The sequence below is a fragment of the Austrofundulus limnaeus genome, unplaced genomic scaffold, assembly GCF_001266775.1.
Source record: "Austrofundulus limnaeus strain Quisiro unplaced genomic scaffold, Austrofundulus_limnaeus-1.0 Scaffold1058, whole genome shotgun sequence".
NCBI lineage: Eukaryota > Metazoa > Chordata > Actinopteri > Cyprinodontiformes > Rivulidae > Austrofundulus > Austrofundulus limnaeus.
The window spans coordinates 10,534-28,309 of record NW_013953460.1 but is presented as its reverse complement, the minus strand read 5'-3'; the positions used below and the strand labels follow the sequence as shown (position 1 = coordinate 28,309).

Genomic DNA, 17,776 nt, shown 5'->3' with positions numbered 1-17,776 from the left:
GCAGCTCATTTACACACTTTTCCTGAAGATAGAAGTGTTTGTTGAATCTGACATGACATGTTCGTACGAACCCTTCGTACGAACAAAAGTAAGAGAAATTTAGGATAAAAATACGAACATGTTCTTGCATGAGGCCCATTGTCTTTTTAGGACAATGTGAGGAGAACTGAGAAGTGACAGATAATTAGAATGTGAAAAATGTTCAGAATTCAAAGTATCCAAGAGATAAAAGAGCAAAGTGGAAGTTTATGAATAGGGTAGGAAAAGTCAAGAAGTTTTAAAGTTGAGAAAAAAAACAACTAACTACAGAGGAAATAGGTGAAAGAGCAGGCAGTAAAAATCATATAAACGCATGGGATAAACTCTCAACAACAACAGTCTCTTGGGTTGACAGCTGGGGCCTACAGCTGACTGGAAGGTCGGCTCCTTAAGATGGCTGTAAACAAACACAGAGCCGGGTCAGTGACAAGCTGATGGGATCAAATCCGTGTGATAAATACCTAATCTGGGGATAAAACGATCTGCTCTTTGTGTTAAATGTCTGATCCGGGTTAACCTGACTTACATCAAACACTCACAGAAATGCCGAATAGGGAAGAAAGACAAGGGAACTGTTTTTTAAACCAGTTTATAAAGTTGTGCTTTACCCTGTTTTACTTTCTATTTTTTGTTGAGAATTTTATTTAAGATAGATAAATAGTCAAGACAAATAAAAATGGTGACATCTAAAAAAAAACAAGCACCAAACAGTGCATCTGCCAAAGCTAATCATAATGAACCTCTATAATGTAATGATTTATTTATTTATTTTTTAAAGCTAATTAATGGAAAGCAAAAATCACACATGGCTTGTATCTCGATAGAAGGGGAAAGTTCATGTAAATTGTTTTTTTTAGTTTGTTTCCAGTTGTGGCAATCGATGCAATTTTAAAGCTCAAAATCTTTATTCGAACTACTGTAATCTTATTGCTTTCCATTATGAAATTTAACATTACTAATAATCAAGAGTCCCAAAGAAGYTCTAAATCACTGATGCACAATCTGCAACATATTAGAAATATCTACAGAATATTGCAATAAGAGCAACATCAACAATGATAAAAACCCATGAACGTGCCAGTTGATGCTGAAAGAAAGAGTCTTGGATCTTTATTGTAAACTCTTCTGTTAAGAAGGAATAAAAAATCTTAGGGGTTAAAACAATTAAATGACAGGATTATCATGTTCATCTTCTTGTACTATCAATGTGCAGACATCTAGACGCCCTTTACTTGAGAGGGATTTAATTTCAAAGCACGCTAAATGAGTGAAGGCTTAGAAATGTCACATAAAACATGTGGCATGAATGAGAAAACAGCTATTTTAAAAGAACGTTTTACTAATAAAAGAAAAGTCTAGTTGGAGGATCATCCCCAGTCTTCAGTACATTMATTAAAAGTTATTTATTTCAGTACTTCATTAAAAGTAATTTATTACCACGTCTCCTGTTATCAGTTTAGGCATGTTGTAGACTCACTTTAATCTCTAATTCTACACACCAGTTTCAACATATCAGGCATAATCTCCACACTGTCTCCCTCAGCTACAGCAGCTGGGGAGTTGAAGACTGAGAGTTAGTAAAACAAAGGTTCCTAAATCCACAAAGCTCAGTGAATAAAAGAAAAAAAGAAGTGTTGTAGTGCAGGAGGGTGAACAGCTTTTGTTTCTGGAGAGCTGCCATCAAGACACGAGAACACAGGTTTGATAAATGTTTTACTGTATGCAAAGACCAAACATCTTTCATAACAAAGCTAACACTGTTCTAAATTTAAATAACCTGAAGGAAACAGCTCAATTTATTTACCGATAGCACAGGTAAAAATGGAGCTTTAAAYGTTTATTTACTACATATGACCTTTTGTTCACAGCAGGAAGTACCGAGAAAAACAAGCCACCAGCTGAGGTGCAATAATTAGCAAGATGAGAAGGATTATAGCAAAGAAAGTCAGGATGTTGACTGATGAGTAACAGGTAAGCAAACAAAGCTGAGGCGCATCGAGGTAAAGACAAATATCCATCAGCAACATATACTTATGCAAACCAGATGCTACAAAGCACACAGCAGGTTTGTCATTACACAAGATTGGTTTCATAATTTACCAGCATTTGATAAGAAATGGTGGCACAGGAGAGAAAAGCTTCATTATTTATTCATCAAAAGTATATATTTTTTCATAGAACATGAAAGTTAAAGTAGGAGGATAACTCAAAAGGTGTGCGACATGTATTTGCAAACAAACTGATCAAAGAAATATGAACTCTAAGAGCCTGAAATCTATTATTTTACTAATGATACATAATGAATATTTTATTTAAATATAACACTTAAAAGAGTGAAAGAAGTTAACAATATGTCAGGTAAAATTATGGTTACTTTGTCGGTAAATTAAAAAACAGATCTGTAGTAAAATGTGATTTTTATTGTTTTTTTATAAGTAAAAAGCCCCAAACTATGGACATGTAAATWACATTTTCTTTTTAATTTGTGCTGTCTAACAATAAAACAACAAGAACAAACAGTTTGTATAAAGATAACGAAGTACCCACCTGGTAAATATCGGACAGGCTGCTACTCCCTGAATCACTGGTGATGCTGCAACCTGACTGGCTGGGAGCCATGTGCGTCACCTGCTGGTGGGCGTGGTCTGTTAGATGCATCTTATTGAGGTCAGCCGGAAGCTGTTCAGACAGAAACACAAAGACCAAAAAGGATATGAGATTAAAAGAGACACTTTCTCACACTCACTGTACATCAGATGAAAAACAAACACACACACACGCACAGACACACACTCTCATCAGCCTGAAAGCCAAAGCTGATTTTGCACTGTTTGACAAGCTGTCCCCCAAGATAATTAACCTGAAGAGGTCAGAGCAGGAAATGTTTCAGATGGCTGTTAATTATGATCCAACAGTGAAGACTGATATGAATTCTGATGGACAGTGAAGGTGGCAGGTGATAAACGATAAGTCTGCTTCTCGATCAGACAAACACCTTACATGTTAGTTAAATGATCCCAAGAGAAACACAAACAACTAAACATCACTGAATTATTCAATGTATTACAAAGTAAMCATAAATTAAATCAGTGAATAAAACTGTTCACGGTTCTATATTCTTATTTTTAGGTGAGAAGGTTTGCACAAAGCCTAACAGGACACATCAGCATAATTATTAGAAGCTCAACAAACATGATGTTGCACAGGTTTGACACGACCCTGACTCTTGGAAGACTGAGATAAAACCAAAGCTTCAGAAACTCAGGACATTTTAAATATACCRTATGATCTTCATATTTGAAGTTTCAACTGAGTATTTAAGCAAATATTGCTTCCTAATTTCTTAGAAGAGATTTGAAGAAGTCTGTTTTTGTTACTTGTTTTTCTTGCAGCCCAGCTTTAATAAATAATGGTCTGTTGTGCTTCAACATGACTGATCAAGAGAACAGGAGACTAAAAGATCCTTTTACAGTAAAACATAATTTTATGTCAAAATTAATATTTCCTAAAAAGCAGGGCAGCTAGGTTTCACCTGTGTGGACTGCTGCGCCAGCTTCCCCAACTGGTCTAAAAACTAAAAAGCTCCACGATTTTCAAATCTTAAGTCTTACCAATTTGGATTGAGGCAGAGTCAAAGTGAGAGAAGATGTCCTCCTGCGACAACAAGAAAACTTACAGCTTACCTCTTCCATCGCAACATCACACAACACCTGCTGCCAAAACACACACATGAACCCCAACAGCTGCACACGCAAAGCCTCATCACACCAAACTGAAGGCTGGAACCAAGAGTAGGATGCAATGAACCACAGCACCAACATGTAATATTAAAGAAGTTATAGCGGGGTTCTCTCCCACCCTCAGTAACCCCTCCTAACAGGTCTGATGTACTGTACAATCTGATGAGCACTTTAGCCCTCCAGCCTCAAACCCAAAGGGAAATAGTAACGTTAGAAGACAGAGTTATGAAGTTCAACATCATGCTCTCATGTGGAGTATCCTAAAGTATGACACAGTTCATGTTCACTGCTTTTACAGTAAAAACACCGATTCAAATACAATCAGGTGTTAAAAAACGGTATTTTACTTAAACGTTAAAATATTCTGGTTGCTCTCAGTCAGTCTCAAATATTAAAATGTAAATAATGCTACAGTTAAAAGTAATAGCAATTAAAAAGCTGGATTCCAATTTAAACGTACGYTATCTTAACATTCACACACATATTGACTCTGGAATGAGGTGAAGGCCTTGACTAAAGAAGCATTTAAGTAAAATCCATTCCCCATTAAGCATAGCAGTGTAATGCATTGTGTGAATCACATATTGACCTGCAGACAAAATGCAACCCTAAGATTGTTGGTATTATTGACTAAATTACATCCAATACCACATTTACACAACTCTCTACTCTCAGCCCTGATGCTTATTGTTGACCAACACCCTCCTTTACAGGTCTGCTGTGTTTCTTTCTGAATGAAAAGAGGCACAAAAAAGAGGGAGGACAGAGAGTGATTGTTAATTTTCACCAAAGCAATTACAAATCGATTTTTCTGTGATGGAGCAGGTATAACGCATTTTACATTCATTTACAAGAATTCAGAATCAAAATATGTCAAACTGGTGGTGACCAGATCTATGAAATTCAAGAAACTTAGAAAACACTAAAATATTTGTTGTAAATAAATAAAAACCGCTTTAGTTTAAGGCACCAAACAAACAAACTTATTTTCAACCTTTAGCTGTTATGACTGGTACACAAGGTAGTGAAAGCTACACAATTGAAAAGTACAGATTAAGAAAAGATGATTAAGATTCAAAGTTTAGGGTTGTGCTTTAAGAGTAGGTGAAACTGGGCTTATTGTCCAATATGGATCAATTAACACTGGATTTTTTTGTGGCTGATAGTGATACAGATTAGTCTGACAATCTATCAGCTAAATTTAGGATAAGAAAAATTCTACTAGATTAGACAGGCTGCAGATAAATAAAAAAGTACTCCTTTTGCCAAGTTGAGTGAGTCTGCGGTTCTGAGGTGGGTTTCAGAGTTAAATGAAAGAACATGATGTAATTGGTGAGTTCAGATACTAAAGGTTGGAAGAAAGAAGTTGAGTGAAGGAGAAAGAGGAGGTCTCATGGCTCCTATTCACATAAAAGACTTAATCCTGTCATAATCCACCTCCTCTCCTCTATCAGGCGGTCAAACCAGGGTGGGGGTTGGGGTGATGGGGTCTTCCATTTTTCTCATGCATTAAGGATGAGAGTTGGGAGATTAAATATAAATGTGCAAAGTTCCTTCAGCTGTACAAATTTATCATGTCAAAGCAGCTGGCATGATCATTTGGAGCGTTGAGCTTCCTCTGCAGTAAAGAGCCCGATTAGCTCCAGATATACGAATGTATCATGTCATAACAAAGGTGTAACAAAGATTTAGTCTGAGTAAAAATCCAGTGGCTAGAGATAGTGAGAATTCATAAAGAATGAGGCTGGAGCTACTCAAATATCAAGTTATCACCTTGTCTGGCTGTTTATAAATAAATTATAAGCCATAGAGCTGGGCTGAACAATTTATTGTGACAAGAGTCAAACAAAACATCCTTTTGCAACAATACTGATTTATTTTACACAGCTGCCATCTTAAGTTATGTGTGCTAATGTATTCAGTCATTTGAGTCACCTGATGAGACCTAATTAAAACATTAGCCAGACTCAAACTGAATACATTTTAGTAAACACCAGAGTTTATACAATAAACATTTTACTGGAGTTTACCAACCAAATTAGAGCTTTCCCTCCTTTAGGAATTAAAATGTACTTTTGAACAAAAGAAACCAGTCAAATTATATTGGATTAATGCCTTTCTTTGGTTCTCTTAAAAAAGACTTACTGGTATTACAGTTTTAAGACACAGGCCTAAGAGCTCTGTTCTGCCTTTTACCTCTACAGTAAAATGGACTATAAAGCATAAATTGGTCATTTAGCTACAGGGACCATTGCTTGATTTTCTTCAAATGCATTTTACAGCTGAGACAATGGATCAAGAGTCACTGGTTCTAGGGACTATTAAAAATAATACTGGGAAAACCTTGTCTAACAATCGTTTGGCCGATGTGCCTCTCTTGTACGTGAACAAACCGTTTTGATTGTTGTTTACTTGTTTGTCTACAATGTGGAGGCACTGCTTATACAGTAAGTCTGAGTTTACCTGTAACTCCTCAGACTGGAGAAGACTCTTGGAGAAGAGACTAAACTTTTTTATCAACAAATAAGAACATGTCCAGAGGATCTCCTTAACTTTTTTTTCCTATCTGGATTATTGAGATTTATCAGGCCTTAACTATTGTTAGTTAAGGCCTTGATTGTTGCCTATTATTCAAAGAGGGCTGAGGACGTTGAGTAGGAGTTTTTGTAAACAGCATAGTAAGGATAAAAAAGTCCACTAAAAATCCACACCAAAACTTCACAAAAAATGACTAAGAACAATATATTTTGATACTGAAACAAAACAAATAGCAAAGCCAAGCAATTAAAACATTATGGATTACGAATTTTAAGAGAATAATAATTAAAGTCAGTACAACAAACAACGATAAAGTGTGCACAGTTAATACCTAAAGACAACAAAGGCGGCAGAAAGAAAAATAAACAATACTAAAAAGGATTTTATTTTTCTTCCAGACACCAGCAGAAATGGTTTGTTTGCACAGAAAATGGCACCAAAACTGACATTTTTAAATGTTAGTTCGCCACACATGTATCAGAAACGCAAAAGGGAGGGAAAACAGTTTACTCTGAGAGAGATGCACCATTAAACACCAATGCCTCTAACAAAATATGGTTACCTAAACCGTACAAAAAGTCAACRGGTTTGTCCGATTTTACCCAATGTGCTCTATAAATTTTGATAAATGTAGATAGTTCTTAAAATAGACCAAATTATTTGAATCAGATCAAAGTCAAGAATCAAGAATCAGGACTACTCAAAATTAACAGTTCATTCCTGCAGCCTCTTTTTTCTCAAAGTTTCAGTTTTGAGACAAAATCACAATCTGATCTGAGTAAATACAGACATGGTGATGAATACTGAGGTCACTGCTGGAGTACCTWACACTAACATGGCCGGCCTGTAGATGTCAGCACTGACAAACTGTCTTCACATGACCTCAGAAGTCACTCATCAGTGAGACACAGTTTGCACATACAGACAATTTTAGCTAGCTTTAATTAGGTATAAATATAAAATATAATTGCAGTTTTGAATCTAAACAATAATGCACACTCATTTTAGGTCAAAAACATTAACATGTCTTAAAAAAGCAAGGGGTGTTATATGCATCTTTCTTCTTTCTCGGAGGTAATTTCAAATTGGGCTACTTCATTACATATTTAATCTTAGAGTCTTGGCTACACTGTGTCTTCAAGCGTAACAGCCTATGCTGTGTTGATTTAGCTTTCACAGCAAGTTGCTAAACCAAAAACCACATCACAGGTGAGAGACATGCACCTCTCTACAGAAATGAGCTACACTGCTACAGTCTCACAACAAGAATGTGTTCCTCTTTTTTTTATATAGCCCTTCACCTGGAGCCTGAATCTGATTTCTGCTGGTTTTCAGATGTGTCTGCTCTTTGTCTTTGCATTATCTTACTCTGGTCCTTCTTGCTTTTTTGGTAATTAACTCTGTGTCCTGTCTCTGTCTATCTTCCTGCCTCATATTAACCTYCATTCTGCAGCTCCCCTGTCACTACTTCCTTCTGTTCCTGTCATCTTGTCGTTTGTCCCTCGCCCCATTCTGTCTATTTTCTTGACATGTTCTCTCATTTCTCAACTCAAGTGCATCGAACCATGCTGTCAATCGTTAATCAAAGTAAGCCTAATGAGTAAAATGTTAAAATGACTGCAATGGGATTCATTTGKGTCAATAGGTGAGAAGACGTTCTTTCATGTCTGCAAAGTGACATATATGCTAAGCTCCAGATTTAGTCCTGTAGCACAGGAGAGAGCTTTGACCAATCAAGGCCAGGGTTAGCTCCAAGATTACCTGAAGTGGATAGTGCCAGTAAGTACACATTGGAACAACAATGCATGAGCACAGACATTAAGAGAATAAAAACAAGTATCACCACTTCTAAAGACACATTTGTGACAAAAATCTACGCAAACCTCTCTTGAGATTGTACTATATGAAAAGTGAATACTTCGAGGGGCTCCATTCAATAGAACCTGGCTTATTGAACAAGATTTAGCACTCTGCCATGCTCCACTCTATCACTGGCCTGTTTTAGAGACAGTTGGATTGAGATACAGCGCAGGACGACAGATGGAGATGGTGAGTAAATAGTCACCTGGTGCGTGTGAATGTGCACGCCAGAAACAAAGAAAAAATAGGCTGAAATGAAAGAGAGAAAAAGAGGTGACAGCAGGAGGGAAGACTGAATTTAGTGCGTGTATGTGTTTGAAAGAGCTTTAAGGTAGCAGAGGGGGAGGCAGATAAAATAATAAAAGATAGGACTGACAGTATGGGGTGGAATGAGGATGAAGTGAAAGTGAGGCAAAAGATGAAGATAAAAAAGTCTCCAGTATTCTCTTTAGATTTCATTTCTGCTACCTTCTAGACTACCACATCTCTGGCAGTGTGTGTGTGTGTGTGTGTGTGTGTGTGTGTGTGTGTGTGTGTGTGTGTGTGTGTGTGTGTGTGTGTGTGTGNGTGTGTGTGTGTGTGTGTGTGTGTGTGTGTGTGTGTGTGTGTGTGTGGCAGCTGCAGCAATGGGAGATGTAATAAATTGAAGCTGCAATTGGAGGTGACAACTGCAAAGACAGACATGTAACAGAAACAGGGAAGGAGAGACAGAGTGAGGATGGAGTCAGCAAGGGACCACACGAGGAGACGAGTAACTCAGTCTGTCGAGCAGAGAGAGAGGGAGAGAGAGAGAGAGTGTGTGCATACACACAAACAACACTTCACACACACAAACTCACGACCCTTCCCAGAGCGTCTCACAGCGAGGCTGCTTCATCTCCACAAAGCCCCATTTTCCAAAAGTTTTTACTTGCAACAAAAATCTTTAGGAAAATCAAACCGAAGTGTGTCATGGCCACTTCACATTAATTGTTAATCGATTATCCTGCACCACAAATTAGGAACGACTCCCTAAAAGGGGAATAAACCAGTCACTCTCGCAACAAAGCCACTGTGCTTGATCAAACACTGAGAAGTTTGTTTACCAAGTGTATTGAATCTGAAGCTGGTATGACACCACTGTCTTTTCAAACAACTGCAACWGACCATTGCCTCAACAAATGAAATGGGAATTTAGTAGAACAGCATACTACCCCTAAACATAAGTCTCCACACTGAACTCTCATCTCAGTTGATAAATTAAACTTTATCCTGGGATTTGGCAGGAAACAGTTAGTGAGGCACAACTTTCAACAACCATTGGCTGGCAAGTATCTAAAGTGGAACAACAGCCATTAGTTGGCAGATTCAGCACTGTGTTGTGCCAGCATTGTGACAGACGGGATGCTGAGTAGAATCAGTACTGCCAAAGGCCGGGGACTTTTGCTCAGTTGTCTGATGATGGAAGGAGACACAGGAGGAGAAAAGGACAAGAGAACAGAAAGACAAACAAAGATGGAAAACTTATTAAAAGTATTAATCTAGCAGCTACTAAATTATTAGATCATATAAGAAAAGCCAACTGTGTGGATTTTCTCAGTGATTACCAGGTTTAAACTGGCTGAAGTCTGATTAATTCCCCACAGCATTAACAGCTAATTCAGTCGTCTGGAGTCTTACAAGACAAAAATGGTAACCAGCTCGTGTTGTGGCAGTCTTTAGACTGTCTTTCTTTTTTAAACTAAACTGAGTTCAGAATTTGCAAGAAACTTATTTATAATAAGACCTTATTACAAAAAACATATGAGGAATTTGTGTCACATTCTGTTTGTAAACAAAAACAGTGATTTTAAAATGTTAAAGGAGACCAATTATGGGTCCTAGAAATTTTTATGTCTGTGGACTATCCAGACCATGTTCAATCAATTTAATGCACAAAATAATTCTCAGATAATAAAATTTCCCATTTTSTAGTTCTGCCTGCTCTGACTTCCGTTCAGAAGAGCTGTTTATGTTAGTGAGCTCTGTTGGTAACGCCCTCCAAAAATCTGTTGACATTAACTCCGCCCTCCAAAAATCTGTTGACATTAACTCCGCCCTCCAAAAATCTGTTGACATTAACTCCGCCCTCCAAAGCCAGCGTTTACGTTAGCATGGCTAATAATAGCAGAAGCGTCGTTGTACAACCGTATATATGAGACCCTGAATCAGACCCAGAGGCAGAGTCATGGTCGCAGCTTTTTTTTCTCCCCCTCCTCCTGTGTCGGAGCTTTGCGCTCACTCTGCATGCTGTTACCAGGGCAGGTAATGGGAGCAGCAGCAGTCAAAATACCTCAGAAACTCGAACAAATAGGCTAAAACTAAACAATAGAGGTACATGAGAAAAAGTGTTCATAACAAACGAAAATAAATAATTAAATAGTTTGTATCCATGTCGGTCTCGAACCCTGGTCTCCCGCTCTCTGGTCCAACACTCTACCCCATCGCCCTATTGGAAGGCTTGTTCTGAATTGAGCTGCGCAGTTCACAACAACAACCGTGATGGTTTTTATACTGAGGAGGTGGAGCCTCACCCGGGGGTTGCTAGGTGAGGGGCTGAACACAGATTGCGGTGGGTTGTCGTACAGCTTGTGACATCACAAAATGTAGGAAGTATAAAACTTGTCATTAATATACATTAAAAATACATTCATTTACAGTAAATATGTCCCTGGGTGTATTTTTTGGTCCTAGGACTGTTTTTTAAAGAAGTACATACCCAAAGTTGAGTAAAAAAAACCTTTAAAAAGTGAATTTTGCAGAATAGGTCCCCTTTAAGTGTTCGTCTYTTTTCTGCACACTTTAGTTTTGATGGTTGAAGTTTGAGTCATGGACTGTGTGWGCGTCATTGGAGATTRCAAGGCGTGTCTGTCGGAACGCCTGAGGAAGGTGGGCCACGGACAGGTCCATCAGATACACAAAGGGAGGGAAAACACTTGGCTTAGATATCAACACAAACACAAACGAAACTGGGCACACAAACGTGTAAATACACACACTTATACATCCAGTCACATACAACCTCCCCTCTGCTAACAGATGCTTCCTGCTCAGCAGCCCAATCAACAGMTTTTCACACATTTAAAACACACACAGCATCCTTGGCATCCTTTTACAGGTTGACCCAGGGCACGGTTAGAGGGGCTGCTCCACCCAGTGGTTCTCCTGGGGTGTTTTTGTAAAAGTTGGATGCTTTTCCACTCTTCTTGGTCCACTCACACACAGAGCTGACTACAATCCTGGCACCACAACCAGGCAGGACAGGGAATTATTCTTGCTTTATTTGCCAGTCCTGAAGTACAGAGTTTATCAGACATTTTAGTATTGTGTTTAACAAAACTTCCTGACTGCAGCAGTAAGTCAAGTCTTTAACAAATACTGGATTTGATTATAAATGTTAAGATGGTGGGAAAAGACTTGAAAATCACACTGCTGGATGGATCTGAACATGCATTAAAGAAAGTCGTTTCTAGGACTGTGTGCCWAAGAGTTAGTGTTATCTGCCAGTGTTGTATAAAGTACCTCAAAGTGATACTTGAGTAAAAGTACAAGTATCTTATAAAACTACTTTGGTAAAAGTTAAATTCTTCTCTAAAAATATTACRTGAGTAAAAGTCTGAAAGTATCTGATATTTTTTGTACTTAAGTATCAAAAGTAAATTTCTGACACAAAATCGACTTAAGTATTAAAAGTAAAAGTACTGAGTAAAAGTGAGCAGTTAGATTTTCCAAAATGACATTTATTGGGAGGTGACTTCTCAAAAAATATTTTTTCTAACGGCGTGCAGCTGTGATGGGTTGTGTACAAGCTAATAAGGTGTCAGAATGGTATATATTTATACTTCTCATCCTACCACAATTAAATTCACTCTATCCAGGAGACACAATTTATCTGGATAGTATTTTTTTAAGTAACAACTCGGAATAAAATAGGAGTGACGACTTTCTACTTCTTACCTTTTTTTAAAAATGTAGTGAGTAGAAAGTACAGATAATTCTGTAAAAATGTAATGAGTAAAAGTAAAAAGTATACTGAAAAATAATTACTCAAGTAAAGTACAGATAACCAAAATTTCTACTTAAGTACAGTAACAAAGTATTTGTACTTAGTTACTTTATAACTCTGAAATCTGCTGTAGTGTCGAAAGCACAGACTGCAAATGTTAAGTGTGGCTTTATTTACAGAAAATTACCTCCTCAGAACATGAGCAAAGGACACATCACTTTTCATCCTCCATCTACACTGTCCTCCTCTTTGCTTTACTCACATATTCACAAACACCCAACCACCTCATCCTGTATTTATAAATGCCCTTGAAAATTATCCAGTAAAGGCTCTCTCCCTGGTAGTGCAGGCTCACAAAAGGATGAGGATCAATAGCAGTGAGATAATGGGGGTGAGGTAAATCGACGGGGGTGGGGGTCTAAAGTGGCTAAAATATCAGGACATGGATGYGTGCGGGGTTTAGGATGGGGGTGGGGGATAGCAGCTCATGACTAGCATATTATATGCAAACTCTGGTAGGTGGAGTCTGCATATAAAGAGAGGTTGGGTAATAAATATGTATTTATGCCTGTCCTGAGTATCGTATACAATTTTTACTGCTGCAGAGTGACTGAATTAAAACCTGCGTGTRTGAGTTTGTGTGGATCTGGTGGTGTCTAGCTTCAATTGAGAGTTCAATCATCAAGTTCAAGTGCAATGTGTGTRCTGACAACGAACGAGTGTGCGCTTGTGCACACAAAAAGCTCCCGTCCATCTATTGCCTTTTTACCTATTTTTTCCTTTCCGGGTCACAGKGAGTTGGCGCCTCTCTCCAGCAGTCACTGTGTGAAAGGCGAGGTACAACCTGGACAAGTGGCTAGTCCATCACAAAGCATGAAAAGCWTCTACTTCAGCCCATTCAGCACCGTAATGTGAAATAGGGCTTTTCAGCAAATACATATTAGCCGATTAGAGCTAATAGACAACAACTGCAGTGGTACTTTCATGCCACTATTAACAATAAAACTTGTTTTTTTTTCCTTTACTGCGGCAAAGTGAGGGAAAATGTCTTTTTGACAAGCAGCAATAWATCAATTGATGAAAATATGGAATTTTTGAATAAACATTGGCTTGTTTTTCTGAATAAAACTAATTTTCACAACATGGAAGATAAAATCTTGGAATGACAAAAGCCACAGTGGTTTAAAAACAATTTAAGTGTGTGCCTTTCAGCCTATTCAGTTTAAACAAAAGGATAATYACGCACCAGTTACTTTAAGGATTTTTTTAAATAAATTTATTAAATATTTTTTATCAATTTCTTAAAATCTGATAATGAGGGGGAAAAACAGAGGTTGCCTGAACATGTGAGTTTTATAAACAAACATTTACAACAAATACTTTTCTTTTTCCCCAGAGAAAGTCAGCATACAACTAAAATTGAGTTCTGAAATTTTAGAAGAAAATTACGTGTAGGACTTTTTGTAAGAAAGACTGAAGGACTTGTGGGAAAAGATTTAACAACAGTGTCTGTTTTTGTTAGGACCAAATCGTAATTTATGAATTATAAGAAGCAAGTAGGGCATGGCTTGGCTAAATGCAATCCATATTGATCTTTATCACCCCCACTTCCTGTGCATACGATATCCTAGACCTCCCTCAGCATGCTGAAAGCCCTCTCTCTGTTCTTGCTCAACCTCCCTGCATCGCTGTTGTGTTTTTGCATGGACACCCCCATCCTCTCCCCACCTCTTGAAGCTTAAAGGCCACATTACCTTGACACTGTGCAGAATCTGTCTTCCATTTATGTGGGGCTAAGGTCAGAGTAAATCAGCCAAGGTTAATGTGAARAGGCTAAGGCTTTAACCTCACCTGGCAAAGGCCGTCTTCATAAAGCTCAGGAATTATTTGGTTAGCATATGCATGAACCACAAGATCCACAGTGCAACTATGTAAAATTATTTTAGTGGGACACAGACCTATCTGCTGATGTAGCGATGCAGAGGATATTTTGCAAAGTGCATTTATAATCAATGTCCGCTGACTTGTTGGACGCAGTTATTTTTATTAAGCCAAACATTTTTATAATGATCCCTGAAAATAATGGGTTGTCTATTTTTTATGACTTTCCTATCAGAAACAAATTAGTAATAACTGGGTACAGTTACTCAACCCACAGTGTATTGTATGTTCAACTGTCACTTTAGTTTCTGTGACAGTTTAATAAAATATAATCAAGGCAGTTGAAATAAAGAAACATATATGTTTGAATATTTTAAACAGTTGTTCCATTGTTTTTCAAGTTTAGAATTTTGGTATTTTGCTTTGATTTCTTTGAAATAAACTAATAAAATGAAGTTTGTTTACTTGGGTTTCTTTTCTGATTTATTAAAGCAAACCACTGAAGATTTATTTAAATTTGCAACAAGTTTATCTTCTAAGCAAACATATTTTTTTGTTACCGTTTGAATTCAGCATCAAGTTAAGGCTGACACTTATTTGGAAAAGCCAGATGTTTTGCCTTTCTGCCTTTCAATCTGTCTGACCTACCACGACTGGCCCTTTATAGCCTAGCAGTAAATCTGTCATTCAAGTGAAGCTCTCCCCTATCAACACCTCTCCAACTCCATTACTATTCAGCAGACAGTCGGTCCAGACAAACTGATAATGCCAATGTTCACCATGGGCCATTGACTGCTAAGGGTAGCAACACGGGCCCCGGCTGAGGATGGACCTGGTGAACTGTGCCAGAGTCATCTGCTGCTGTGGGGTCAGGAGCTGTTACAAATCCTCTCATCAGTAATGTGTGACACTTCTTGTTGTATTCTAACAAAATATGATTAGATTACAAAGTGAAAATGCAATACAAGATTAAACAAGTAATACCCACCGTTAAGTAACACACAGATCTTCATTAGGTTTTAACAAAAGTTCTGATTAGCAACATTTTACTTTTTCAAACACATTTTAAAGTACAGCTGAATATTTCCCAGATAAAACAACAACAACAAGAAGAATGTGTAATAGTTTATAGGCTGTGTCAAAATGAACACAGAGATCCTTTGGAAGGAGTTGGTGTGATTTATAAGAAAAGAAGGACGAGATAAGTGAGGATACAGCCCATTGGGGGAATAACAACGGCAGAAAGAGCAGCAACGCCAGGCTGGCGACAACAACAGGCCCCATTATTGATGTTTAAATAATAGATGGAGACGAAGAGATGGAAAGGTAGAAGGAAAATGGGTGGTGAACAAGTGTTAGAGAAAAGAAAAGTCCCTGACTGAAAACCGACTGGAAAGGAAGGAAAGGCAAAAGGAAGTGAAAGAGTGAGGCATAAAAATGAAGTCCAGCAGTAAACAGCAGGAAGTGTCATAGCATTTTGATAAGACCTGCAGAACAAGGCCAATATCTACTGAGGAGGAAAAGATTTGAAGGGGCAGTTCACAAATAAATTTTACAATAAAACAWTTAAAAGGTAATCTCTGTGATGAAGAACAAAACTGACACAAGAAGACTTACAACTAAAGATCTGCTGTTGTTTTTAGAGAAGTAAATATCTAGTCTTAATAAATCAAGATCTCAGATTCGAAACTCTCCTGGCCTSACAGAGCAGCTCCATTGGCCCACATTTCAATGCCTGTCATCTGATGCCAAATTTACAGCCACAGTCAATATTTCAATAACTAACCTCTGACGTTAGACATTAGAGCAGGGGATATGGAACACTGGGGTAAAGCTGATGTTTGGGAACACTAGTTATATAGCAAAATATACTATGCTCKCAATGACAGTCCAAGACTGTAGTTAATTATAAAACACTCAAGCACAGAAGATGCTTATTGTGGTGATTTAATTTGCATGAAACTACATTGCAAACTGAACAGACTGCATACATTACAACTACACAGGACAAATCATTTAACGTGAATGCAAGTTTAMTGAAATAACAACCTTTACCAAACTAAACCAGTTTAAGGAGGTTAAAACCATCAAAGCAGCCAGGCTTCTAAAGAAAATAATTGGCATTTTTTCTAGATATGGAGACAAATATGAAGAACCAAAAATAAAAATAAAAAACTTGAGGAATAAAAATGTATTTTTGGATGACTATTTTAGACTTAACAGGTTTCTTTTTTTTCTACTTTAAACTTGTAATGAAGCTCAAGAATTGCTATTCGTTTTCTCCCAGCAAACGTCTACTACCATTTTAGAGACTAAGTTCCTCTGCAGGCCTCATACMTCTCTTCTTTTTCATTTAGCTTTGCTGATGTCATCTATACATTCAGACGGAGCACTAGCTGCCTAATGGGAGAAAAAGGAACACTTAATTAACCTTTTTAAAAGGTGAGCTCTACACAGATGCCGACCAATTAATAAAGACTTCAAACAGGCTTTGCTGGAAGTAACTTCAGCAGCTCTTAACGCAAGATAATCATACTCAAACAAGCCGGAATAAACATTGAGACACAATTTAAGACTGTTAAACAATTATACATTTATATTGTTATCATAAAAATGATCAGACAAATGCCCAGGGATGCAGATGAGATTAGGAAAATAAAGGCCATTGTCAAATGATTGGGTCTGCCGTAGCTAATAAAGAGATAACGTATTAATGAATCAATATGAAGACCAACATGAAATTATTTCCTTTAAAATAAATCACTAAATGTCAACACTTAAGACACCACATTTTACTGAAGAAGTAACGATGCACCTCCTGATACGTAAGTGAGCTTCATACAGAATTTGTTTCAATCCATTGATGAACAGCACTTAAGTCAGGTAAAAGAAAAAAAACATTTAAGTTGTATTTATGTACATGTATCATCATAGAGTGAAGATTTTAGACCTTTAACTTTTTTCATCTTCAGGGACCTAATTAATAGTTACTCTACTTGACGCACACACAATGGCACGCATTGACACAAGCGCGAGCGTGCACACACTAGGGGTGTAAGAAAATATCGATACACTGAAATATCGCGATATTTCATTTCCCCGATACTGTATCGATATTCTAAAGCCCTGTATCGATTTTTTATTAAGGTTTAAAATGTCAACTTTCCTGCCAGCCGTTCATTTTTATGTTGTAGTTCAGCCTCTGGCCGCTAGTTGGCAACAGCGAGCCAGCCACTTGACTCTTCCACTCCTAAAGAGCCACAGAGTTAGCGCTAGCTTGGTAGCAGAAAGCACAAATGGCAAAGTCAGAGACGGTTAGACCGGCACCCGCTGCCTTTAAAGCTGCAGTGTGGACTCATTTCGGGTTTCAAAATAAAGAAGGCAGTACTACGGAGTTTGATAAAGCCCATGCTGTTTGCAAAATCTGCAACGCCAGGGTCAAATACTCAGGTAACACGACGAATCTTCGAGCTCACATGGCGAGACACCACAGCGATGTACAGCTAGCAACAGCTAACACGACGAAGCGAGTGGAGTCGGCTCAGTTGAAGCTTACTGACGTTCAAACACCGAAGTTGCCGTCGTCTTCAGCTCGTGCAACCAAGATAACAGAGTCAGTGATTTATTTTATTTGCAAAGACATGCGCCCTCTTAGTGTTGTAGAAAACCAAGGAGCCCCGTTACAGTATACCTT

The 17,776-nt window shown here is 37.9% G+C and overlaps 2 protein-coding genes across 10 annotated transcripts in view; one reads left to right on the top strand and one right to left on the bottom strand.

The window, feature by feature from the left end:
- The window catches only part of rapgef6 (Rap guanine nucleotide exchange factor (GEF) 6), a gene marked incomplete at its 5' end in the record, with an annotated part of 73,668 nt that overhangs the window by 47,094 nt on the left and 8,798 nt on the right, over nucleotides 1–17,776 (bottom strand). For all 9 annotated transcript variants that reach the window (XM_014030418.1, XM_014030426.1, XM_014030421.1 and 6 more), the window contains 1 exon segment: nucleotides 2,587–2,718. In XM_014030418.1, coding sequence (XP_013885872.1) covers nucleotides 2,587–2,718 — 132 coding nt within the window.
- Nucleotides 17,214–17,750, top strand: LOC106533949 (zinc finger BED domain-containing protein 1; the record flags this gene model as incomplete). Its single annotated transcript, XM_014030428.1, is given in 1 exon segment — nucleotides 17,214–17,750. A coding segment is annotated over 1 exon segment (372 nt), but the record flags the coding sequence as incomplete, so codon positions are not given.